Source organism: Candoia aspera, chromosome 1 (genome assembly GCF_035149785.1).
Source record: "Candoia aspera isolate rCanAsp1 chromosome 1, rCanAsp1.hap2, whole genome shotgun sequence".
Lineage (NCBI taxonomy): Eukaryota > Metazoa > Chordata > Lepidosauria > Squamata > Boidae > Candoia > Candoia aspera.
This window is the reverse complement of record NC_086153.1, coordinates 11,829,340-11,856,350: the sequence shown is the minus strand read 5'-3', so window position 1 is coordinate 11,856,350 and position 27,011 is coordinate 11,829,340. Positions and strand designations below refer to the sequence as shown.

Below are 27,011 nucleotides of genomic sequence, written 5' to 3'. Positions count from 1 at the left end.
TATATTAATTTTAAGTTATCCAATATAGGTTAAACCCTCTTGACTTAGTGTAAAATAGGTTTATCAATTTCTAGCTTCTTGGCCAAGCATTGTGTTAATTTCCATTCAAGTGTTCTAAGTCGCTATCTGTATTCTACCTCATTGCCTTAAAATGACATCTGAATTGATGTCCAAATCCTGTAAGAAGATGACATTTCAATTCAGAAATTTCAATACATTTCAATATGATCTCAGAAAATTGGTGCTCCAAACTATGGTATGTCCAAGGTCAGCAGAGCACGTCACTGGGCAACTAACCAGAAGCAGGAATCATAAATTGAACTTTGTGCTCATTCAGTAAGATTTGATGTGATGTCTAAATCATTAGACAATAGTTGCTGGCCATTGCTGTCAGCATCCTGAGATTCTTGCATCAAAGAAACAGGAGGAGAGCTGGGCAGATAGAAAATGGAAGTGTTGCATCAGGTGTGAAATTTTTAAAAATGGGTGATTATCTGGCTTGCAGAAATACATATAGAAACACCTAGGTTTGGTTTTGTTCTTCCTTACAACATAAACACAAATCAGTAGTTCAACTTGCCCAGAGAAGAAACTGCCTTGCTATTAGATAGATCTGGCACTACCATTAGACAATAGATTGGGTGGAGCAGTGACTTCAGACCACTCTCTCACTCACTGTTTGCCCAAACTCCATCCAGACAGGTGGTTTATTTGCAGCTGGCCACTTAGTTAGCTGCTCTCTGGTTGCACTTCCATAAATGTTTAATTGTGTCAAAGCAGATAAGGGGTAGAATTTGTGATAACTCCAAAAAAGGAAAATAACCCAGATAATTGATTGAGCCAGCTATCCCAAGGGGTTAGATTTAGCCCTAAATGAGGGCTACCAGATCTGGACTGCAAAAATCCAGATGACCACCAAACGACAGTAGAAGTTTCTCAATCTAGTGGCCCTATCTAAACAGACCTAATCTTGTATAAAGGTAAGCTAATTCCCTCTGGTCCAACATATCATGAGAAATGTTGTTGTATGGTTAACTAAACCTTTTCTTTCCTAAGATCGTTACCTCACCATAGAGACTCCTCTGCAAAGTCTAGGAAGTTCTGCAAGTCTTAAGATGCTATTTAACTCCTTTCACCCAACTCCAAAATCCCCAAATAAATTAACAACAACCACAACCACAACCAAGGTCTGAATATTTTGGTCCATCTCCTCAAGGGTGCCCCAGGGTCTACCAAAGTGGTCATCCACCTCTGCTTGAGCAAATCCTGATCCTAAGCTATTTGCCAGTGTAACTCAGTTGATCAACTGAGACAACATCCAAGTGGAGTCCTTGGTGGTCTCTGAGCCTTGTTGTTTTCTTGCAGACGTTTCTTTGCCAGATTAGGCAACATCTTCAGGGTGAGCACATATGGCTGTCAAATGCTTCAGGCTCACACTGAAGATGTTGCTGAGTCTGGCAATGAAACGTCTGCAAGAAAACCACAAGGCTCAGAGACCACCAAGGACTCCACAGTTCAACCCTGAGCTGCAAATATTCGCTTTGATTGGTACAATATCCAAGTGTCAGATGAAGAATTTTTTGGTAGCTGGGAACTGCACATTTTAGGGCAGAGAGTCACAGAGGGTGGGACAAAGATGCAAAAAAGGCAGGTCCATGCTTTCTGAGAGTGGATCCTTTTGAAGATTTCTGCCTCTTTCAGGATATGCTAACATATTCCTTTGTTTCCTTTCTCAAAATGATGGGAAGCCATCCTACAGATCTTTAGTAGTTGCAATCACAGTGGGTTTGGGGAGTCTCAGAAAGGATAATAGAGAGGTTCTTTGACTACCTACTGTGAACTAGGCACCCAAGCTTCTTGTTGTTTTCTCCTTCTAGAAGAACTGAAGGCACCATTGGAAGAATATGTCAACAAGCGATATCCAGGCCTGGTGAAGGTAATCCGCAACCAGAAAAGAGAGGGCCTGATCCGAGCTCGCATTGAAGGCTGGAAAGTGGCATCAGGGCAGATCACAGGCTTCTTTGATGCTCACGTGGAGTTCACCGCAGGCTGGTAGGTGACCATGTAAGATGTGCTGTTTTAATTCTTCAGCGTTAGCTCATTTCTACCCATCTTGCATTGAGCTTGTCTGTTCTTGATTTCACTGAAGTGCCTTATCTGTTTTGCAATTCTTTTTATTAAACCGAAGGGGACCAAAAGGAAACAAAATTGCAGACATCAATCTGACTTCATTTCAGATGTGACAAGACAATCTCTATATCTTGACAGAAGGTTATTGCTGTAGAGTATCTTCCTGTTTACTTGTACTTATGTTTTCTCTTCCCTATCAATAAGACTCTGCAATGCAAGGAATGAGAAATATTGTATAATGCTGTCCCTCCATACATGCACACATTCAGCTTTCTAGGCTGCCACGCTCCAAGTGATATGAACAGTTTGTTGGTGAATAGCCCTAAGTGAAGCCTTTATCATGAAATGAAAAAAAAAAATAGTTTGGGTATGGATATAATATAGCAGCTGAAAGTTTTTGACTACAAATCTGAAAATTCATGGTTTAAATCTCATCTCTTTCATCAAGTCAAGAGGTACCAAGTGTTCTCTCAACCTTAATCTCCATTTCTGAAATATGATATTAATAATATTATTTTGTTATACTTGTGACAGGAAGATAACTGTTAGTGGTACAAATATCCCTTCAGATATTAGGGTAGAAATTTTAATTTTCTTTCTAACAGCCTTCCTACAATCCAGTAAGGAGGTGGGTCTCTTCACAGATAACAAGACGCTGGAGGCTAGCTCTTACCTAATGATCTTCTGAATCTTTATTAGCTTTGGGAACTACTTTTATACCTAGTTAGGCTTTCAGACATGGTACACTGGGCTAAAATGGGGCTGGATCATTTGTGGTTTAGGGAGTTGTGAAAACCGAACATTATCTTCATGTAAATCAGACCATCAGTCAAGATATATTTGTAGAAAACAGTGTCTGCTCCAAAATTCATCTTGCTCCAACACTGCTGGCCTTTATCAAGGTCTTAAAGACCTGGTTCTTCCTCCAGATGCTGGACAACAATGTCTTATGTGTTGGAGGTCCTGGCAAATCCGGCATGCCTCATTAACATGCAAAATGAGTTCATCCCATGATGTAACTCTCCATGTTTCTGAGGAAGCTGTTTGTTGCCACTTCCACTTCCTCTTTGCTCTCTTCCTCTTGCTTCCACGGACCAAGGAGGCAGCAAGCATGCTGCTCTGCTCTCCCGCCATCTCTGGGCCCTATGCAGTAGGCCTAAGAAAAGAAGGCTTTTCCCCATTTTCTGCACACAGCTCTTAGCAGCTATGAGGGCTAAGAGTTCATTAAGTTTAGGGAACAGGTGAAACAAAGAATCTTCATTTTTCCACTGAAGATGGATGTAACTGAACCAAGAATAAAGTCAGTAAGACTCTTTGTACTTTTAAACCTGCTTTGTCTGAGCATGTGATGCTTTATGCTTGAGAGGGCTGAGTGTGTAAGATCAATAACCTGTATTTCTCTGACATGCTCATTAAAGCTATTTAAGATAAATTCTTTTTCTGTGCACAGCTTCTCCACTGTATTAAGCTCTGCTCCATTCAGTGGTCCTAGATGTCCACTAATGGCTTCATTATGGACCTGTTGGTATTATATGAGGTGTTGGATACCTAGTACATTATGTTTTATTTTACTGTCTTTTAATTATTTTTATCATTTTTCTAAATTTGTTGTTTCTAACTTTTGTTAACTGCCCAGAGATGCTTGGCAGGTATGCAACCGTATAAAATGAACGAACGAATGAATGAATGAATGAATAGCATGCTATGTGAACAATGCATTTTTGTTGTTGGTAGTGGTATCAATCTGGAGAGTAAGCATGTTGGATAAACTCAGCTATTGTAGTCTTGTAGTTCAAACTAGCAGTTTAGATCTTTTTTCACAACTCATGTCCTCTTTCTCCTTCCAGAAAAAAAAAGAAAAGAAAGAATTTCTGTCTGGTGGAAAATTTAAACCTGTCCCAAGATTAAAAACGGGGCATCTCTTTGAAAGATGAACTAGATTCCCCATTATTGCTCATGTTGTTGTTTTGTTTATTCGTTTAGTCTCTTCTGACTCTTCATGACTTCATGGACCAGCCCACGCCAGAGCTTCCTGTCGGTCGTCAACACCCCCAGCTCCCCCAGGGACGAGTCCGTCACCTCTAGAATATCATCCATCCATCTTGCCCTTGGTCGGCCCCTCTTCCTTTTGCCCTCCACTCTCCCTAGCATCAGCATCTTCTCCAGGGTGTCCTGTCTTCTCATGATGTGGCCAGAGTATTTCAGTTTGGCCTTTAATATCATTCCTTCAAGTGAGCAGTGAGCAGTCTGGCTTTATTTCCTGGAGGATGGACTGGTTTGATCTTCTTGCAGTCCAAGGCACTTTCAGAATTTTCCTCCAACACCACAGTTCAAAAGCATCGATCTTCCTTCGCTCAGCCTTCCTTATGGTCCAGCTCTCGCAGCCATATGTTACTACGGGGAACACCATTGCTTTCACTATGCGGACCTTTGTTGTCAGTGTGATGTCTCTGCTCTTAACTATTTTATTGAGATTTGTCATTGCTCTTCTCCCAAGGATTAAGCGTCTTCTGATTTCCTGACTGCAGTCAGCATCTGCAGTAATCTTTGCACCTAGGAATACAAAGTCACTGCTTCTACATTTTCTCCCTCTATTTGCCAGTTATCAATCAAGCTGGTTGCCATAATCTTGGTTTTTTTGAGGTTTAGCTGCAAGCCAGCTTTTGCACTTTCTTCTTTCACCTTCATCATAAGGCTCCTCAGTTCCTCTTCACTTTCAGCCATCAAAGTGGTATCATCTGCATATCTGAGATTGTTAATGTTTCTTCCAGAGATTTTAACTCCAGCCTTGGATTCCTCAAGCCCAGCATGTCGCATGATGTGTTCTGCGTACAAGTTGAATAGGTAGGGTGAGAGTATACAGCCCTCCCGTACTCCTTTCCCAATCTTAAACCAGTCCATTGTTCCCCGGTCTGTTCTTACTGTTGCTACTTGGTAGTTATACAGATTCTTCAGGAGGCAGACAAGATGACTTGGTATCCCCATACCACTAAGAACTTGCCACAATTTGTTATGGTCCACACAGTCAAAGGCTTTAGAATAGTCAATAAAACAGAAATAGATGTTTTTCTGAAACTCCCTGGCCTTTTCCATTATCCATCGGATATTGGCAATTTGGTCCCTAGTTCCTCTGCCTTTTCTAAACCCAGCTTGTACATCTGGCAATTCTCGCTCCATGAATTGCTGAAGTCTACCTTGAAGGATCTTGAGCATTACCTTACTGGCATGTGAAATGAGTGCCACTGTTCAATAGTTTGAACATTCTTTAGTGCTTCCCTTGGTATGGGGATAGAAGTTGATTTTTTCCAGTCTGATGGCCATTCTTGTGTTTTCCAAATTTGCTGGCATATAGCATGCGTTACCTTGACAGCATCATCTTGCAAGATTTTGAACAGTTCAGCTGGGATGCTGTCGTCTCCTGCTGCCTTGTTATTAGCAATGCTTCTTAAGGCCCATTCAACCTCACTCTTCAGGATGTCCGGCTCTAGCTCACTGACCACACCGTCAAAGCTATCCCCGATATTGTTATCCTTCCTATACAGGTCTTCTGTATATTCTTGCCACCTTTTCTTGATCTCTTCTTCTTCTGTTAGGTCCTTGCCATCTTTGTTTTTGATCATACCTATTTTGGCCTGGAATTTACCTCTGATGTTTCTAATTTTCTGGAAGAGGTCTCTTGTCGTTCCTATTCTATTGTCTTCTTCCACTTCCACGCATTGCTTGTTTAAAAATAATTCCTTATCTCTTCTGCTAACCTCTGGAATTTTGCATTTAATTGGGCATATCTCCCCCTATCACTGTTGCCTTTTGCTTTCCTTCTTTCTTGGGCTACTTCTAATGTCTCAGCAGACAGCCATTTTTCCTTCTTGGTTTTCTCTTTCTTTGGGATGTATTTTGTTGCCACCTCTTGAACAATGTTGCGGATTTCTGTCCATAGTTCTTCCGGGACCCTATCTACTAAGTCCAGTCCCTTAAATCGATTCTTCACCTCCACTGCATATTCCTTAGGAATATTAGTGAGCTCATATCTAGTTGATCTGTGGGTCTTCCCTAATCTCTTTAGTCTGATCCTAAATTGTGCAAGAACAAGTTTGTGATCTGAACTACAGTCAGCTCCAGGTCTTGTTTTTACCGACTGTATAGATGTCCGCCACCTTTGGCTGCAAAGGATGTAGTCAATCTGATTTCAGTGTTGTCCATCTGGTGAAGTCCATGTATCTTAGGTTGCTGGAAGAGAGTGTTTGTTATGCAGAGTGCGTTATCTTGGCAAAATTCTATCAGCCTATGTCCTGCTTTGTTTTGTTCTCCCAGGCCATGCTTACCTGTAATTCCAGGTGTCATTTGACTGCCCACCTTAGCATTCCAGTCTCTCGTGATGAAAATAACATCTCTTTTAGGCGTGTTGTCCAGTAGGTGCTGCAGATCCTCATAGAACTGCTCTACTTCAGCTTCTTCAGCATCTGTGGTTGGGGCGTATATTTGGATCACTGTGACGTTAGATGGCTTGCCCTGAATCCAAATTGAGATCATTCTATCGTTTTTTGGATTGTATCCAAGCACTGCTTTAGCCACTTTATGGTTAATTATGAAGGCTACTCCATTTCTTCTGTGGTCCTCTTGTCCACAGTAGTAGATCTGGTGGTCATTTGATGTGAAGTGGCCCATTCCTGTCCATTTCAGTTCACTGACACCCAGAATGTCTATCTTTAATCTTGACATCTCACCAATAACCACATCCAATTTGCCCTGGCTCATAGATCTTACATTCCAGGTTCCAATGGTGTGTTGATCCTTAGAACATCGGATTCGCCGTTCACCACCAGCACCGTCGGCCGCTAGCCGTCCTTTCGGCTTTGACCTAGCTGCGTCATCACGTCTGGGGCTAGTTGAACTCATCCTCTGTCCCTCCCCAGTAGCATTTTGACCATCTTCCGACCTGGGGGTCTCATCTTCCGATGGTATACCGACATATCTCTGGTTGTACTGATCCATTTAGTTTTCATGGCAAGAATACTGGGGTGGGTTGCCATTACCTTCCCCAGGGATCGCATTTAGTCTGACCTCTCTGTCATGACCCTCCCGTCTTGGGTGGCCCTTCAGGGTTTAGCTCATGGCATCATTGAGGTGCTCAAGCTCCAGCACCACAACAAGGTAATGATCCTTTGCTCAAGATTGTTGCTCATACTGCATTAAAAAGAGAAAAGAAAGCAAGAAAATAAAGTTTAAAGTTTGGTTCAATGGGAACTATTACCTAGATTGGCACAATTGATGGGAACTTCTTTGGGAACAAAGGAATTTCAAAGCTGCAGCCAGCCCCATACAACTCATAAAAGGTTCCCATCAAGAGAAATATTAATTAATATTATTTATATTAATATTTTTGTTATATATTGCTGAGCATTGGATTATGAAAGCTGCTTAGACTCCTGTGAATGAAGCAACTTATAACTCCTAGTGATTACTAAGTAGAGAACCAGTTTGGTGTAGTGGTTAAAGGCACTAGTCTGCAGAATGCAGGAGATTGTGAGTTCTAATCCTGCCTTTGGCACAAAGGCAGCTGAGTGACTTGGGCCAGTCCCTCTCTCTCAACCCTAGGAAGAAGACAACCACTTGGCAACCGCTTCCAAAAATGTTGCCAAGAAAACTGCATGGAATTGTCCAGGCACTCACCAGGAGAGAAGACTGATCGAAGGCATAAATGAATAAGTAGCCTTGCCAATATTCCAATTAGGAGGTACACATAGAAGTACCAAGAGATAAAAATGACTTGCATTGGCTTCCAGACAGTCCAGTGGGCATCTCTTCCTTTCTCCTGATACTTAATAAATGCTTTTCCTTTTTACTAATGTCATTTGAAATAAAGTCTGTGGAGAGGTAGCAACACCTATATTTTATCATGCAGAGTGCTCGCACTGCTTTGAAGTGAAATTAAGGTTCATTTTGCCATTTATTTATCCGATAGACTTCTATCCCACCATTCTTCTGAGAATTCAAGATGGTGTACCTAGCATTTCCTTCTCTTACTTTTCCCTGTGAATTAGCCTGGCCTGAAAGAGAGTGACTGGGCCAAAGTCACCCAGGAACCTTCTGTGGCTGTGGAGTTCTTGGTGTTCACTGAGCCTTGTTACTTTCTTGCAGACATTTCATTGCCAGACTAGGCAACATCTTCAGTGCGAAGAGGGAGCGGGCCTTGCTCTCAGCTTATATACTGTGGCTGGCCCTGCTTGTGTTGGTGGGGGTGGTGTTCTCTCCTTGGGAGTTCCTTGATTGGGCTGTTGTTTGCTGTTTGGTTGACTGACTGAGTTAATAGTTCCTTGATTAGGATGTATTGTGCTGTTTGATGGTTCATCTGGTGTTAATCCTAGTGTTGATTTTTGCATATCTGGGTGTTGATTGCTGATGAGGAGGTGTTCTGGTCTTTTGGCTTTTCTATTGTCTCTTTTGAATGGTATGTAAATGTTGTTTACCTCTATGTGCCTGTTGATGGCTGTTGTTGTTGTTGCCTAGTCTGGCAATGAAACGTCTACAAGAAAACAACCTCAGAGAGCACCAAGATTCCACAGTTCAACCCTGAGCTACAAATATTTTCTTTGATTGGCTTCTGTGGCTGAGTGGGGACTTGAATCTGGGTCTGTTCATTGCTAGTCCAACCCCTTCACCACTTCACCACTCTGGCTCTTGGGCGAGAGGGAAGGACTGGCCCAAAGTCACCCAGTGGGCTTCTCTGACTGAGGCCAGACTAACCTCGTCTTCCCACTTCTAGTCCAGCGCCATAACCACTATATCACACTGACTCTTGTGCTGAGAGAGAGAAACTGGCCCAAAGTCATCTATTAAACTTCTGTGGCTACAAGTAGATTAGAACCTGGGTCTCTCTACTCCTAGCGCAACACCTTTGCCACTATTCCACACTGACTTAGAGGCTGAGAGAGGGGGACTGGCCCAAAGTCACCCAGCGAACATCCATGGCTGAGGGGGCACTAGAACTGGGTCTTGACACTCCTAGTCCAAAAACGCAACCACTATAGCACATTGTCTCTAACCCCATGATCCCCTCCAATCTCACCTGAAGCATTATCATCCCCAGCCCGATACATAACAGGAAAGCAATTTACAATCGCTACTTTTAACAAAACCATTCTAAACTACTTTTCTAAAAAGCTACTTTTCTGCCAGAGTTACCTCTTGAAGAATATCCATAGTGTTAAATTACAGTCCATGAGAAGACTAGAATTAATAGATTCTTCCGTTTCCTCCTCCTCCTCCTCCTCCTCCTCCTCCTCCTCCTCCTCCTCCTCCTCCTCCTCCTCCTCCTCCTCCTCCTCCTCTCCTCGTGGTAAATTTGATTTTATTTTTTAGAAGAGGTCATTTCTCTTCCTCTTTCTGCTTGATATATATGTGACAGGAGAGCCTAATGCACATTTCATCCTGTGCCACAAAAAGAAGCAGCTATCGCTCCCGGGGAGGAAAATCATAGTATGTCTGCAAAACAGATGGGGAGGGGGCAAATTGATTTCAAACAAGTTATTAGTGCTACCTTTGGAATAATAAACCCCAAAGGTACATTCCAAAGGCTTCTTTTCAACACGGGCATCCATAGGCCGAGCTTAAATGCTGTAATCCCTCTCAGGCTGCACACTCTTCAGAGCTTGGTGTTATATTTGAAGAAGGAAAGACTGCTCTTTACTGAAGGGGCATCTGGAAGAGCTTCTCCAAAGTGCAGAGGAGGCCTTAAGCATTTATCTCTGCTTTTTACTATGGTGAGAGCCTGTTGTTAAAAAAAAAAAAAGCAGGTTGGTACCAGGAGCACATCATGTGGACGATTTCATAGCATTAAAGATGATGCACTGAGTGGAGACAGGCTTTTGGCCAAAGAAGGTAGCACTTAAAACTTGGGGGAGGGTGGTAGAGGGGCACAGTGGGTAGAGGTAAGACTGTTACATAGCAATGCTGTGATTTTTATTTTATATTTTATTTTTATTTTATTCTATGTTTTTCTTCTTTACTTTTCTTCTATGTTTTATATTTTTGGGGAAATGTTGATTACCCCCTCCAAGAAAAAAACAATATTAAGCATTGTATTGCTGCGTTTTGAAGCTGGCATGTAAGAGATGCAAAGAGGACCTCCAAGTCTCATATGACACTAGATTCTGATGGGAATATAAAGAGACCATGATTAGGGTTTGCATTTAAATGTCAGGAGAAGCATCCACATTTGGAAAGCTGCATGACATTGGAGCTGTGTCAGTTGCAATGCTAATTTCTCATTCAAGCAATGCTTTACTAAACCTGCGTCAGAAGTGGGAATGCATATTGGCAAACATACAGTTAATTTCTTTCCATGCCTACTGAAAGGTAAGCCATACAGAGTTCAATGAAAACTTACATTCAGGCATCCACCTAGGATTGCAGCCTAAAATCCCTGTTGATGGATTCAATTGATCTCCCTCCCTTCCACAATGTTTGCTGTCAGCAAGTGTGAAATCTTTCCTGTGTTTGAATGGGGATAAGTAAAGATGTACTTGAATAACCTTGAGATAACTGCATTACCATCACATGCTTTTTTCACAAGACGTTTAAGGTGAAGTTCCTTGATACTGTCTAAGCTGGTGCAATTGTTAGAGGATTTATTGACTTAACATAAGCCAGGACTGAATAAATATCCAAATATTTCTTGAGTGGTTTATTTCATTGGGCCTCAAGTCCACTTTGCCTTCATAAGGGCCAGAGATTTCCATGCACAAACTCTAAGACCTAGCTCCCAGCATCCCCATTAAAGATTCTTGCTTTGTATGTTCGGGAGATATACTGAAATAACCAATAGTTTAATGTTATAGCACAGGGCTGGATCCTGATTCATCTCCTAATCTCTTCTACTCAAGAACTGGAAGGGCTACTATTCTTCAGAATAGAGAGACAATGTGTTCTAGTGGTTAAAGTGCTGGAATAGGATAGGGGAGACCCTGGTTCAAGTCTACCCTCAACCTGGGTGTCTTTGGGTGAGTCACTGTCTCTCAATCCAACCTATGTTTTGGGTTGTTGCTGTGAGCATAAAATGAATGAAAATCTATGAAAGCTGCCTTTGAACTCCAGGGAAAAGGTAGGATTTTAAACAAAAACAACAAGAAGAAGAAGAACAATATAGAATGGGGGTAGGTGGACTAGAATTTTGATTCCAGGTCAAATGATTGCATATACCATATATTCATCCTTCATTCAAGCTATATGGTTTGAATCCTGCATTCCTCTGCCTGCTACTTCATGGCTAGGAATTGAGGCAAAATCAACCACAACGTATCCAGAGGGTATCAAGTTAAGAAAAGCCAATCTAATCAATTGTGTGTTTCTTGGAATATAATAGGCCAGCATCTTTCAAAAGTAATGGTTTGGTGTTCCCTTTCAGGGCAGAGCCAGTTCTCTCAAGAATCCAGGAGAACCGGAAAAGGGTCATCCTCCCGTCAATTGACAATATCAAGCAGGATACCTTTGAGGTCCAACGCTATGAAAATTCAGCCCATGGATACAGCTGGGAGCTGTGGTGCATGTACATTAGCCCACCAAAGGATTGGTGGGATGCAGGAGACCCTTCCTTACCTATCAGGTTGGTTCTGAAATGCAAGTTGTTGGGTATTCAAGGGGTTTTCTTTTTTGATTTTTCAGAGTGGAATGTAATGCCACAAAAATCAACATCTTAACCAGATGAACTTGATCAGATGTTGCAATTCATCATATTAGAAGTTTCTCCTTCTAAACCAAGCTCTGAGTGAACAGAAATTTGAAATTTTGACTGGAAACAAAACACTCTGGAGGAGATACCAGTTTTTCTCTTTTTAATGTTCTTATGTCTTTTATTGGATGACTTCTCTTATAAAAGGGGTAGGCAACATGATGTTGGTGGATATCTACCTTGGTTCCAAGCAGTCTTCATGTCCCCACTAACCATCAAAAGCACCACCACCTCCTTCTCCTCATTATTATTAAGCTTATTTTTAATCTTAAACAAGCTAAATTTTAGCTTAGAAGCTAATTGTATTTCTTTTAATGCTATAATATTCCATTTCTTGCCTGGTTGATGTTTTCCTTCAACATAAAAAGAAAAAGAAGTTGCATCAATCAGTTGGTAAGTAAATGGGAAACTGGTGGCCTGCAAAGCAAAATTGCAATCCAACCTTGTCTTTAATTACAAGAATGCCTCTGGACCGCACCCCCCCCCCCCCATAGATATTCTTAGAAAATAAGAGATGGTGGGAAACTGAAGCCCTGTGGTTTGAAAGTGTTCCCAAACAGACCTGGGATTAAGGAAGCATCATGGAAGACTAGAGATGGTGACACAAAACCAAATCACAATATTGTTTTTTTTTAAGAAATGATGTCCCATGACTAGTTACACTCACCATTGCAGCCACTTTGTGCTAGTGTCCATGAATTCCTCTCAAAATTCTCAAGATGCCCAGCAGTCCAAAAATATTGCCTATACCTTGCCTTAAGAGATAGGAAATGAAAAAGCAGAGAGAATTGACTGCTAAGGAGAACAAAGCATAAGTAGAGCAAATTGTCAAGTGTTTCTTTGACTCTCCCAACTTTCTCTTCAGAGGAACCCTTAGATTTGCTTAAATGTGGATGTTTTCCTCATGAGAATAAAATTTAGCCAATATACTACCAGCCTTTCACAAGGTCTTGAAGACATGGCTCTGTGCCTGGGCAAGGGGCCTGGATTGACAATGAGATGGTTATGTTCATTGTCATTGATTGTTTTTTACCTTGGCTGCCAATGATTTATTTTATTTTGGGGTTGTGGTTTTCCTCCAGTCCTTTATGTCACAATTCCCCTCTTCTATCACATTAAAAAAATATAGAGTTAGGAACAATTTGATGCCATAAAATTGGAATGGCAAACCACTTCTGTGATGTTACTAAGAAAACTGCATAGGTGTAATGGGCAGAAAGAATTAAGGAACTGGAGGATGAACTGCAACCAAGATAATGGTCAGATAAAAGAAATTTGAGTCTGGGGCAGAAACGTAAGTTGAGAAAAGGTTGACCCTCCTTAGTTCTCTTGAAGAAGGGAGGAAGGGAGGAAGGGAGGAAGGAAGGAAGGAAGGAAGGAAGGAAGGGGAGGAACATTCAGGCTTGAAAGATTCTGTTACTGTAACCTTATGATAAAAATAGTATTAACATTCGTAACTTTGGTTTCCTAGTCTGGTCTACCATGAAAGGCTGTCCATGAAGCCACCAGAAGTTGAGCTTAACTTGAAGGAGACCTTACTTTTAAGTGACTTTCTGCATCTGCCTCTAAAGATTGATGTTGGGCACTTCATTTCTAGGGAGGCCGTCATTTCCCCCATCCTCTAATTTCCACCTACAGAATCTTCCTTTCCACCCACCCTGTGCAAATAAGTGGCACAGCACAAGCATTATACACAAATGTAGAAAAGAGGTTCCCGTTCATTGCTTCGTGGGGGGGGAGGTGCAAAATGTCCAACTTGACCTGAAGTGACCTCTAAAAAGTCACTGGGACTAGATGAGAATCCCAGTCTGGAAGCAGGCTGTCACAAAAGTGCAGGAAGGGGGATGAAATAAAATCTATGAAGCCATAGCTTGGAGAGAGACAAGATAATGTCGCAGAGCCGAATTGGGTTTTCAGTCTAAGTCGTCATGGTGGCAAATGGAAGAATAACTCCCAAGACAGGCCTGGTGTATCTGAAACACATTCCATCTGCTAGCTGTCCGTACAGTCTGCTTTCTTTGAGTGAAGGAACAGACAGCCTCTTTCTCCTGGGGCAAATTGCCTGGGATCAAATCAAACAGTAATGTTTCATTGAAAAGTGAACTTTAGGTGGGGGTTAGAAAACACATTGCTTGATCGCCGGGATAAAAATATCCCAGTGATAAAATAAACAAGATAGAAAGTAGGATAATCAGGAGCTTCCTTGTTCTGGTCAGGGAAAAAAAGCAAAGGACTTAGAGACTATCCCTATGAAACTTGATCATCAACTGAATTACAGAGTTGGAAGAAACTCAAAGATCAATCGAAGCAAATATTTGTAGCTCAGGGTTGAACTGTGGAGTCCTTGGTGCTCTCTGAGCCTTGTGGTTTTCTTGCAGATGTTTCATTGCCAGACTAGGGAACATCTTCAGTGCAAAGAGGGAGTGGGCCTTGCTCTCAGTTTATGTACTGTGGCTTGCCCTGCTTATGCTGGTGGGGGTGTTGTTCTCTCCTTGGGAGTTCCTTGATTGGGCTGTTGTTTGCTGCTTGGTTGATTGCCTGAGTTAATAGTTCCTTGATTAGGGTGTATTGTGCTGTCTGATGGTATATCTGGTGTTGATTTTTGCATATCTGGGTGTTGATTGCTGGCAAGGGAGTGTACTGGTCTTTTGGCTTTTCTATTTACCATTCAAAAGAGACAATAGAAAAGCCAAAAGACCACAACACCTCCTCACCAGCAATCAACCCCCAGATATGCAAAAATCAACACTAGGATTAACACCAGATGAACCATCAAACAGCACAATACATCCTAATCAAGGAACTATTAACTCAGTCAGTCAACCAAGCAGCAAACAACAGCCCAATCAAGGAACTCCCAAGGAGAGAACAACACCTCCACCAACACAAGCAGGGCAAGCCATGGCATATAAACTGAGAGCAAGGCCCACTCTTTGCACTAAAGATGTTGCCTATTCTGGCAATGAAATGTCTGCAAGAAAACAACAAGGCTCAGAGAGCACCAAGGACTCCACAAACTCAAAGATCACCTAATTCTGATGGTGTAGCTGTTGCATTGTTACAGCAACACAGTGATGTGTGGCCATCCATTCCATGCTTAATGATGTCTTGAATGAAGAGTCCACTACCACTCAGTTGCACACATTTGCATCCTTAAACAATTCTGTTGTTGTGTTAAATCTCCTTTCTTGTAATCAAAACCCACACGCTTCTGAAACAACCGGTAACAAATTATCTAGCCATTTGCTTGTTAAAGAGAGCCTTGCTCTTCACTTTTTTTGGGGGGGGGGGGTTTCATCACCCTAAGTAGTTTAGTTTCACCCTCAGATTTGGCCAGGTCATTACTTAGTTTATGGCCCCAACTTGAATGCTTTAACAAGGGAGTTAAGACAGATTTACAGAGGCCAGATTTATGGAGATAGATAGCTACCGGGCATGCTGACTATATATTATCTCCAATTCTGAAGACACTATGTCTGCTAATACAACATGTTGGAGAACATAAAGAAGGGAGTGCTTCTGTCTTGATGCCCTTCATGGGGTCCTTCTAGAACACTTGGAAAACTGGACCTGGATTATGTAGGCCTTCAGACTGATCTAGCAGGTCTTATGTTATATTTTTAAATGTTAATTTAAATGTTTAAGCAAATGTAAGGATGCCTTCCCTTTTTAAAAGCCATGCAAGGTATATTTCATTATACAGTAAGTCTTTTCAAGGAGAAATGGAAGGTTTGCAAATAAGCTATCTTACAACAATATGAAGCTAAACATTAAAATATTTTCTTGATATGGTCGGTTGGGGCAGGAATCTTGCTGGATATCAAGAGAGATGTACATGGAGACATTGGTAGTTGTGAGCCTTACATTGGGAAGGTCCAAAAGTAGGACAACTGGAAGAATTTTCCCTTCTAGTCTTACCATCCTTTTCATCTGAGTTATGCCTCTGCATATAACTGTCTGGAAAAAAAGGACTCATAATTCATGCCTGTAAAGGGGCTATGGGAGGAAAGCCAGATTCCAATCAATAGTATAGAAGTCCTGGCATACAAATGCCGAGACTGAGAAAGCAGATGCTTGGCGTGAGTTTTTCTAGTCTCAGAATGATTGTTCCTACTGAGCCTGGGAAGGGTCTGCTAACTCCAAGCCAAAAAAAGGAAGAATGGGGAACAGTCTGGATGAAATGAGAAAATGTGTTAATCATATTGCCATCTACGTGTGTTCAGTTCTAGAATTAGAATGGGTGGGGGCTGGAAGTGGATATCCCTGAAGACTTCCATTCAGTTTAACTCTATGCTGTGTTTTTAGAAAGAAACACACACACGCAAGACAGGACAAAACTCATCTACCAGCATTCTGTAAGATTCCAGCATAAGTTAAAGCTGTCTTTGTTGTTGTTATTGTTGTTAATGCTGAGGATGTACTGTGTGAATTACAGTAGGGTTTTTTTTTTTCCATTTTAGCAGAAAAACTATATCAAAGTCTGATGCAACATACAGACATATCTATCAAGTAATCTGATATTAGGTCTATTAAAAAAAAGAGGACAAAACATCTGTTTTTCCAGGAACAGGCTTACCACATTTCTTATTGTTTTTATTATTGTTGGTGTAACATCACTAAGACAATCCTCTCCCATCCATCTGTGGTTCACTTTGGCAGCTTTTTAAAATTATTATTTATTTACCAGTATGATTTAGAGAAAGGGTATTGTGGGGAGATGAAAGATTATTTCAGTAGATGGGGGGAAAAAAATCCAGGAATGGAATTGTGTTTACTGTTTTCCAAGGGTTCACCCAGGGACAACAAGGAGTTTGCTCCTGATGTTCTGGTGGGATGCCTACTTTTTATCCTTATCAGAATAGACAGCTTGCCATAGAGAAAAATCCACCGTTTCTTATGCCATTGTAGTATATCTGTGTGTGTGTGTGTGTGCATGCATATATATTTCATTCAATCATGTCCAATTCTTGGAGACTGCCTGGACAAGTTCCTGCAGTTTTCTTGGCAAGGTTTTTTGGAAGTGGTTTGACATTGCCTCCTTCCTAGGGCTGAGAGAAAGTGACTGGCTCAAGATCACCCAGCTGGTTTTGTGCCCAAGGTGGACTAGAACTCCCAGTCTCCCAGTTTCTAGCCCAGTGTCTTACCCACTACACCAAACTGGATCTCAGTCATAGTATTAGTAGTATTTTAATAGTAGTAGAAGAACTAAAGAAGTGTTGAAGCACATAAAACCGGTCATGTCACTAGAAGGAAAAATAACAAAACTTAAGGGACACTTAAGATATAATGCTCAGTTATTGGTACTAACCAGGTTTAAGCAGTTTGAACAGCTGCCTGAATGAAACCTGCCGCAAACATAAGGATTATCTTTTTGTTACAAATGAGCAGGAAGGAAATGTGGGGAATGAGGATCAGATCAGCCTTTTTGTTTTTTCTCTTAGTTCACTTTTTTATTTTACAATCCTTATACACTGCCCAGCTCAGTTAGAATTCCAAAGATTTTCCCAGCAATCCGGCAGGAAATTCCATCAACTGCAAGGTCAGATTCTAGAATTCAGAGGTGGACAGTGGGCAATGCCCTTGAATGTCCTCTCTTTGTTCATTGATCCTTGGGAGCACCTAAGTTCATGGAGAAGCTCAGATTGATGAAGCAATAGAAGTGACACTTGGATTATTGATGGGGGAAGTTGGTAGTGAAGGTGACTAAATAGTGGTTAAGAAATTATATGACCTTATAGTTGCAGTAAATATGGTAAAGTGTTTGTACCTTTTACCTGGGAAACTTGAATGGAAATTGTTTGATGATGCTGTTTATGCTGGCCCCTTACCTGTGGGGAAGAATAGATAATTCAGCTGCAAGCTGCTGCACTTTGCTCAGATAACATTTCACTAATTAAATTGCTCATATTTCCTCTAGCCCTGACTTTGAATGAGCAGTATCTGATGAGATGACTGAGATGACATCCTGTAATGTTATCTGGGACTCATCTTGGCTTCTGGACTGAAGTCAGAATGAGTGAAATGGACTGAATGGACTGAAAGTGGATAGGATGCTTTGCAGCATGGGCTGGATCTGTACCCTTTCTGGCTGCTTTCAGTATGTGCCAACTCTATCCATCATCCATCCATCCATCCATCTATCTCTATCATCTATCTATCTGCACTGATATATTTATATGCACTGATTATGTTACCTAGTCAGGTAATGAAATGTCTGCAAGCACACAACCAAGCTCAGAGAACACCAAGGACTCCACAGTATCTCTCTCTCTCTCTCTCTCTCTATCTCTCTCTCTCTCTCTCTCTCTCTCTATCTCTCTATCTCTCTATCTATCTATCTATCTATCTATCTATCTATCTACCTATCTACAGTATCTATCTATCATCTCTCTCTCTCTCTCTCTACGTTTGTTTAACCGCCCATCTTAAAACTCAACTTTGGGTTGCTTACAGTCCAAAAATAAAACAACATACAGAGAACCTTGAAAAACTGGATATGTGTATATTTTAGCCCCACTTTTATCAGCAAGTATGTTAAGGCATGTCCTCCTTGATGTATTTGATCCTCTTTCTAACTCTGTCATGGTTTAAGAGGATCCTCTTTCTAAGGAACCTCTTAGAGAGAGGATCCTCTTAAATGTGAAAGCTGGCTATTTGTTGAGAAGATACAGGTGGAATGTCCATTCATTCTTGTTCTGCAGGGTTTTTGCAAATGTCCATTCCCATTCCTAGGCTCAGAGGATTCCATTACAGATATCCTTCTGGACGGCCTATGAGGGTTGGGAGTAGGGAACAGTGTTGCACAGTGATTCTGCTCCTTCCTCCTTCATCTCCAATGAAGATATTGTCCCAGCAGATGTTTCCTTGTAATGTATATGAGGATTTTACTTCCTTATCCCTGCTTTTTAACATCTATGTGAACCTATGGGGGATCTCATATGTCAGCTCACAGTAAGGCATCATCAGTATGCTGATGAGACTGAACTGTACAATTGCATCCTCCATTGTAGCAAGAAATCAGGAGCCCACAGATCACATCAAGACCCCTCTGAGATTTTTGTGTGGCCTCCTGGGCTGCAGACACTCCATCCTAAATTACTGCAAATTAAGCCCAACCTACATGATCTGCAATGCAATCTGCTTCACTCAAGGCAAACATTAAACAAGTAAATTAAGCATCCCTCAAGGAGAAGAAATTGCTTGATTTATAACAAGATGTTCCTGCTTCCTTCAACAGGGCATACTGAAAGAATCGGAGAGGTAGAAGCACAGGCAAAAGATATACAGAACTCACGGTAGTAACAATAGTAGCAGTATTGTTAATAATAATTAGTACTAGAGCTGGTATTAGTAATGATAACCATTATTACAAGTTTATTGTAAAGCACCCAGAGTCCCCCTTTTGGGAGAGATGGGTGGTAATAGAAATTTGAAAAATAAATAAATAAAAATAAATGATAACAGTATCAGATCATCCGTATAATAATAGTGGCAATGTTAATGATACTGGTGATAATAGTAATAATGATTATAATATGCACAGTAGTGAAAATGAGGAAATTAATGATGAGGTAATAATACAAAAAGTGATGATGATGATGATGAAGAAGAAGATGTTTTGTCCAATTTTTACAGCCACAGCTTGATTTGGATTGTTGAAATGTTGCTCCTCATCTGAAGGAATTTGACCAATCCTGCAATGAATTAATATTATAATAATTTATCTAGCCTTGGTTCTAAACTTCTGCATCATCAGGGATTTAGCATAAGGCAAGGTGCAAGTCTGAGCAATTAAAATGTTTTTGCACAATCTGCGACATGATAATACCTCAATCAACAGCCAGTTGGTCCCATTCCAATCACTTACTGGTGCCTGTGAGCTCATGATGGCTCCAGCTATGTCCTTCCAGATTATTAATTATTTCCAAATAAATAAAACAAACTCTGATTGAGTTTGTCTGTGTCTTCATCTTGTTTGTCTCCTCCCTTGGAAGTGCCTTGCCCCAAATTTAATTTCCTCAAATACAGTGGATCAAAAGGAATAAAATGACATGTCTTCCGATGAATAACTTCACAGTCACAAAGATACAGAGAGAGTTATATTTTGAGCCAACATGTGACAATGATTAAAATGTTCTTTAACCATTTTAATTGTATATTTGGATATCGTAAGCCTGAGCCTTACCAAGTCATCTTGTATGCCTCCTGAAGAATCTGTATAACGACCAAGTAGCAACAGTAAGAACAGACCACGGAACAACGGACCGGTTTAAGATTGGGAAAGGAGTACAGCAGGGCTGTATACTCTCACCCTACCTATTCAACTTGTATGCAGAACACATCATGCGACATGCTGAGCTTGAGGAATCCAAGGCTGGAGTTAAAATCGCTGGAGGAAACATTAACGATCTCAGATATGCAGATGATACCACTTTGATGGCTGAAAGCAAAGAGGAACTGAGGAGCCTTATGATGAAGGAGAAAGAAGAAAGTGCAAAAGCTGGCTTGCAGCTAAACCTCAAAAAAACCAAGATTATGGCAACCAGCTTGATTGATAACTGGCAAATAGAGGGAGAAAATGTAGAAGCAGTGAAAGACTTTGAATTTCAAGGTGCGAAGATTACTGCAGATGCTGACTGCAGTCAGGAAATCAGAAGACACTTAATCCTTGGGAGAAGAGCAATGACCAATCTCAATAAAATAGTTAAGAGCAGAGACATCACACTGACAACAAAGGTCCGCATAGTTAAAGCAATGGTGTTCCCCATAGTAACATATGGCTGCGAGAGCTGGACCATAAGGAAGGCTGAGAGAAGGAAGATCAATGCTTTTGAACTGTGGTGTTGGAGGAAAATTCTGTGAGTGCCTTGGACTGCCAGAAGATCAAACCGGTCCATCCTCCAGGAAAGAAAGCCAGACTGCTCACTTGAGGGAATGATATTAAAGGCAAAACTGAAATACTTTGGCCACATCATGAGAAGACAGGGCACCCTGGAGAAGATGCTGATGCTAGGGAGAGTGGAAGGCAAAAGGAAGAGGGGCCGACCAAGGGCAAGTTGGATAGATGATATTCTAGAGGTGATGGATTCATCCCTGGGGGAGCTGGGGGTGTTGACGACCGACAGGAAGCTCTGGCATGGGCTGGTCCATGAAGTCACGAAGAGTCGGAAGCAACTAAACGAATAAACAACAAGCCTGAGCCTATAGATAGAGATGATAGATGATAGATGATAGATGATAGATGATAGATAGATAGATAGATAGATAGATAGATAGATAGATAGATAGATAGATAGATAGATAGAGAAGTCACTAGGCAGCATATTCCAAATGCATTTGTTTCTTATTATTTGTTTGTTTTGCTTTCCCAAGACATGAAAAGGATTTGCAGGAGATAGTTTGACAGAATCTTTTACCATCTCTGCTAAACCTTTGCAAGACCCTGCAAGATGCTGCTTCCTTCTTGGCATTTCATCACTGAATACTGATAGAGGTATCTCTTACCCTGACTACTATACCAAAGATCTGTGCCTGATAATTTTCCTCTATTTGTCATATATATACTGTGTCTGTTTGTGTGTCTCACACACACACAATAATCAAAACAACATTTTTGAAGGAACATTTTATCTGAAATAGTTGCCCAGGACATCCCCCAGGGAATCAATTTATACGTCACATTGCTAGCAAACTTTGGTGGATATCCAAAAGCTAATCTAGGCTATTTTGCAGATTAAAGTTATTTTGGGTAGTTCATCACTGGGAGAAGGGGAGGGTTGGCATTAGTGCTGTTTTAGGACAGCTAATTCTATCTAAGGGGTTGATGGACCTTACGTTCTTTGTTTTGTCAGTGGGATTCAATGATGCTTTAGTGTTCCAGTTAAAGAATTGAGTCAAATTAGTTAAACTGAATTGATGAATGGATTCACTTTCCTAAATCAAATCAGTGATTGAGTTTCTGTGATAGACAGATCTTTTGTGCATGGGAAAAAGATGGTTCTCTCTGTCTGTGTGCAAATGCACTGACTTTCAAATCAACCCAGGCTGATGCTTCAAATCAAATCAATTTCCAACTGAAATGTCCTGATTTAGCAAATTGATTCAACAGATCAGATCAAATCAGAAACATTCCTGTGGTCTGTGATCTTGGGATGTATATGTGTCCATGTGTTTATCTGTAGAAGATAAGAATGGGCTCAGAGGCCACAGGTACATCACAGGCCATGGAGATTTTGAAGGAACAATCACCACCTTAATTTCAAGTTAATGATATATAAGTGGGGGAGAGTAGAGGCCTGGAAGTAGAAATGTGCAAATCATTTTGAATTCAAAATGTTTCAAAACTTAACTCTACCATTCTGAGTTCAAAACTCCTAGCTTAAATGCAAAACAGCTATTTTGAACATAAAATGAGCTGCCTCGGTCCTATTTGAAATGTTTCAAGCTCAGAAGTTTGAATTTAAAACACTGTATATGCCTCCCTAAATGTTAAGGAACTAGCAGTCAAGAAATATATCACAGACTAGCACTTGGTAGGGCAGTCATGAAGGCCTTGGAAAAGATATTCAGATGCCGTGATGTGTCTATATCTACAAATATCAGAATCATGCCAGGCATAGTATTCCCTGTGACATTCTATGCAAGCAGAAGTTGGACTTTGAAGAAGCAGGTTAGGAAGAGTAGTGATGTCTTTGAAATTTGGTGTAAGAGAAGACTCCTGAGAATACTGTGGACAGCCAAGAAAACAAACCAATGGATCATCAAAGAAATCAACCCAGAGTTCTCACTCAAGACACAAATGATCAGGCTCAAATTATCCTACTTCAGACATATTATGTGATTATTGTCCCTAGCTCTCTGGAGAAGTCTCTAATACTGGGAAAGGTGGAAGGAAAGAGAAGAAGAGGACGACCAGCAGCAAGGCGGATGGACTCAGTTACAGTGTGATGGGTGCCCTGTTGGGATACCTGAAGGACCAGGTTAGGGATGGATAGTCATGGAGAAAATCTATGTGGCTGCTAAGAGACGACAATGACTTGATGGCATGTAATCACAATCAATCAATCAATCAATCACCTAAAAGTTACCTCTATGCAGCAAACCCAACTCACCATTTTCAAAATGGAACTGTAGTGTTTTTTTTTTTTAATGTAAATTGCAACAATCTGCTTTTACATGTGGATCTACACATAGCTGTATGCTATATAGAAATATAGAGGAAAATTCTATTGAGGGGATTGTTCTTGTCTTTTGGGGAGGACATTATGAATGAACCTTGTAACAAGGCTCTGTGTAGAATCTGAGGAGAAATTGCAGTTCCTCCTTTTCCCTTCCTTATCCATCCATCCATCCATCCATCCATCCATCCATCCATCCATCCAATTTGTATAGCTGCCTATCTCACATTTGTGACTCGGGGCAGCTCACATAGTTAAAAACAACCAAATAACACAACCAATAAATGAAATACAGGAAAACAGTAAAAACACAATAACACTTAAGACCAAATTAAAACCAAAATTAAAACTGAAAAACATAAAAAAGATTAAAGGGCAGGCAAGTGCAAGTCATGGATCAACCAGTATAACCATCTAGCAGGCTCCAAACCATGACCAGATCCCCAATTTCATTGATAGAATATACTGTTTACTTAGATTTGGCCATAGGATAGAATTGCAGTCAAAATACTATTTTGGGGATTCAAAAGCTATGGTAACAAATATGTGTAATTCAAGGTTGGCGTGTTGCAATATTGGGGTTCTTCGAACTTGGTTTTTAGGTTGCAGATATTTAATTACCCTACTAGGCAACATCAGCAATGTGGGATTTTTGGAGAAGTGCTAACCAAGGACCCTCACTTCTCCATGCCTCCTGCACTAATGATGTTATCTAATAGAGTAATGAAACATCCATGTCAGCCCTTCAAATTAGGCCAGGTCAGGAAGGAGACGATGTCAGCCTTACGAGTTAGCCTCAACAGGAAACACAGCCAGATGAACTAATTCTACTTTAGTGTAAGATTATGTTAACAGAATCTTGCAACTCTGAAAGTATATTTCTCCCCCATCACCTTTACAGCCCAAGAAACCAGGGAGTGTGCCTTCTCAGATGTTTGCCACACCCACATTCCTTCTGCAGGCTCAGCTGCCTCTTATCTGACTGTTCTCCTGGCTCTTCCCCCATCTCCCAAGGTCACTCCCTCATATCATTACATATACTGCAGGGATTCTAGAAATGCTACTTGATTGTTGTAAGGTAGAATAACAAAATCAACCAGACCAGTTGGTGTCTGGGTGGAAGGGTCAAAATCTGAATGATGGCAAGCATGGTTTTGTAATCCAAGCCATGTTCTTTGTGTATGTGCAATAATGCACACCCATATGAAAGGGATAGCACTTTTTATTGTGACCCTGGACCTACCTTCTTGCCCATCCAGTCAGTTCCAGTTTGCAAACAGAATTACTGGGATGTAGGTTCCAATAAGCTTGGCGGGAATTACATTTCAGTACATCTTCATGTCAGTACACTGAGTAGATCTCTGTACCCCTGCATTCTTTGGTAGGAATTGAATGTGCAAATTTTTTTAAAAGAATTTTGAGCACAATAAAACACTTTCTGTTAAGTTTTCACTTCCCCTTCTAAAGTATTAGTTCAACCCCTTGTCCAACCCCTGGGGGTCTCCCAGAAGGACAGACTTCAACTCCCCAAACTCCCAAACACCACAGCAATGCTAAGAGTCAACTCCTCAAATTCCCAAATTGGGGAATTGAAGTCTATTCATAGGCAGGGTGTCCATGTCAGGGAGGACTACAAAGACTGATCTACATTTTGTCCTTCTTCCAATCCAGCAACAGGATATTTTCCCACTTTTTCCTAAGGAGCTTCTGTGTGTGTGTGTGTTTGTGTAATAGTGCAGCTTATTTAGGTTACCAGATCTGGGCTAAAACAGCCCTATCAACAATCAATGGCTACCAAGAGCTCCATGTTTTTGAGAATCTCTTTGCTGTCATCTACTTGTCGTCGGGACTTTTGCAACCTACACCTGTTAATTCTACCTTAATTCGGATAATTATTCGAAGTTAGATCCAGTTCTCAAAACCATACTTTTCTCCTACATCTTCTTCACCTGACAGAGGTAAATCAAGTCAAGAAACAGACACTGCAGGGATTCCTATAATGCTATTTTATTGTTGTGGTCTTGAAGACATGTCCAAGTCTCTTTCTGTCCCATCTTATACTAAACAAAAGCTTATTTTATCTTATACAAAATCAAAATTTTCTGTCCCATCTTATACTAAACTCAAAAAATAAAGTTTATCTTGAGTTTCTTTCTCACATTTCCTTCTATTTCTGGAAGGGGTAATCTCTTCTCCAAATCCCTCCTTAATGGCTCATTCCTTCCTTCCCCCCTTAAGGAAGCTCTCATACCTACACCAAGCTCAGCAATAAATTCCTTTACATAGATCAGTGTTTCTCAACTTTGGCAACTTTAAGACATGGGGACTTCAACTCCCAGAATTCCCCAGCCAGCATGGGGACTTGGCTGGCTGGGGAATTCTGGGAGTTGAAGTCCCCATGTCTTAAAGTTGCCAAGGTTGAGAAACAGTGACATAGATGTATTATTCAAAAGAAACATCATTGCCTTTGCCTGATCCTATTTTGTGTCTCTCTCTGTGTGTGTACCTCACATCATTTTTTAGACTCCAAGCAACTGCCTGGACTAGTCCCAGCAGTTTTCTTGGCAAGAATTTTGGAAGTGGTTTGCCCTTGCCTGCTTCCAGATCCTATTCATATGTAGCTTTAATTTCCAGTCAAAGTCATCTTCCCTTTTTTTCTACAAAGGGCAAAAAATAACCTCTCCCCACCCCCACCTGCCACTTTCTTCTACTTTTCCATTTAATACGCTGAAGTTGGAAGAAAAACTGATTTTGAGCCTATGACCTCTCGAGAATTTCACTGGGGAATTCCAGGATGACAAACCAACATTTGAACTGAGATCCTGACACCCAAGTGATATCTGTTGTTGTCATGTTCTTTATAAACCTGGAGGAACTTAAATTGGGAACGATGGCAGAGAGCAAATGTGTTTCTCCAGCCTCATGACTGTGACAAAGTCAAGCAGCACCACTAAACCTGGAGGGAAATTAAGGGGGAAGGAATTTGGAATCATCCTAAATAAAAGTCCCATATGAGTGCACACATACTGTGTCAGCACACTGGTTACATTTCTCAGAGGCTTCCCATGCAGAGGCAAACATCAAACTAATTAGTGGAATTTCTGAAACTTGTCCAAGAGCTGTTCAGGTTGCAATAAGAAATGCTGGGAAATTGCTGTCTTCTTGAGGTTATCCTAAGGCCTTTTGAGAGCCAGTTTGATGCAGTGGTTGAAGCAGTGTTTCTCAACCTCAGCAACTTTAAGCTGCATGGACTTCAACTCCCAGAGTTCCCCAGCCAGCAATGCTGGCCGGGGAACTCTGGGAGTTGAAGTCCACACAGCTTAAAGTTGCTGAGGTTGAGAAACACTGGGTTGAAGGCAGCAGGCTAGAAACCGGGAGTCTGTGAGTTCTAGTCCCACCTTAGGCACGAAGCCTGCTGGGGGACCTTGGGCCAGTCACTCTCTCTCAGCCCTAGGAAGGAGGCAATGGCAACCACTTCTGAAAAACCTTGCCAAGAAAACTGCAGGGACATGCCAAGGCAGTCACCAGGAGTCAAGACGAACTTGAAGGAACAAAAAACAATGGCCTTTTAACCTTTTCCAGTTATGTACTGATGTAAACCATTCTGTGGGTAATATATTGCACTGCTGTGGCAGGACTAGAGAGAAATAGCAAGGCATGATAGAAGACAGGCTACTGTTGCAGATCATCTGGACAACTGTTCCATGGGCAACAGCTGGGTGATGATGCAGCTTGGCTTCCTGAACGAGAAAGGGGGTCCAAGTGAAGGATCTGTTGCTCCATCCTAGAAGGGGAGGGGAAGAAATGTCCAGTTTAGAAGAAGCTTGGCCCTGCTGAAAGCTTGCTGGCCTTTTCAAGATTAACAGAAGGGAAAAAGATTCTGAGTTCTTCAAGGTGGTATTTTAATCCTTATACCCAAACACACTTGAGACCAAAATTCTATTTGCAGTAGAGTAGAATGGGCAACCTTTATCCAA

General features: G+C 41.2%; 1 protein-coding gene across 1 annotated transcript in view; it reads left to right on the top strand.

Annotated features, from left to right (window-relative positions):
• The window catches only part of GALNT17 (polypeptide N-acetylgalactosaminyltransferase 17), a 260,211-nt gene that overhangs the window by 138,757 nt on the left and 94,443 nt on the right, over positions 1-27,011 (top strand). The window contains exons 4-5 of the mRNA XM_063297376.1: positions 1,878-2,052; positions 11,534-11,731. Of these exons, the coding sequence (XP_063153446.1) occupies positions 1,878-2,052; positions 11,534-11,731 (373 nt within the window). The remainder of the gene's footprint in view (positions 1-1,877; positions 2,053-11,533; positions 11,732-27,011) is intronic.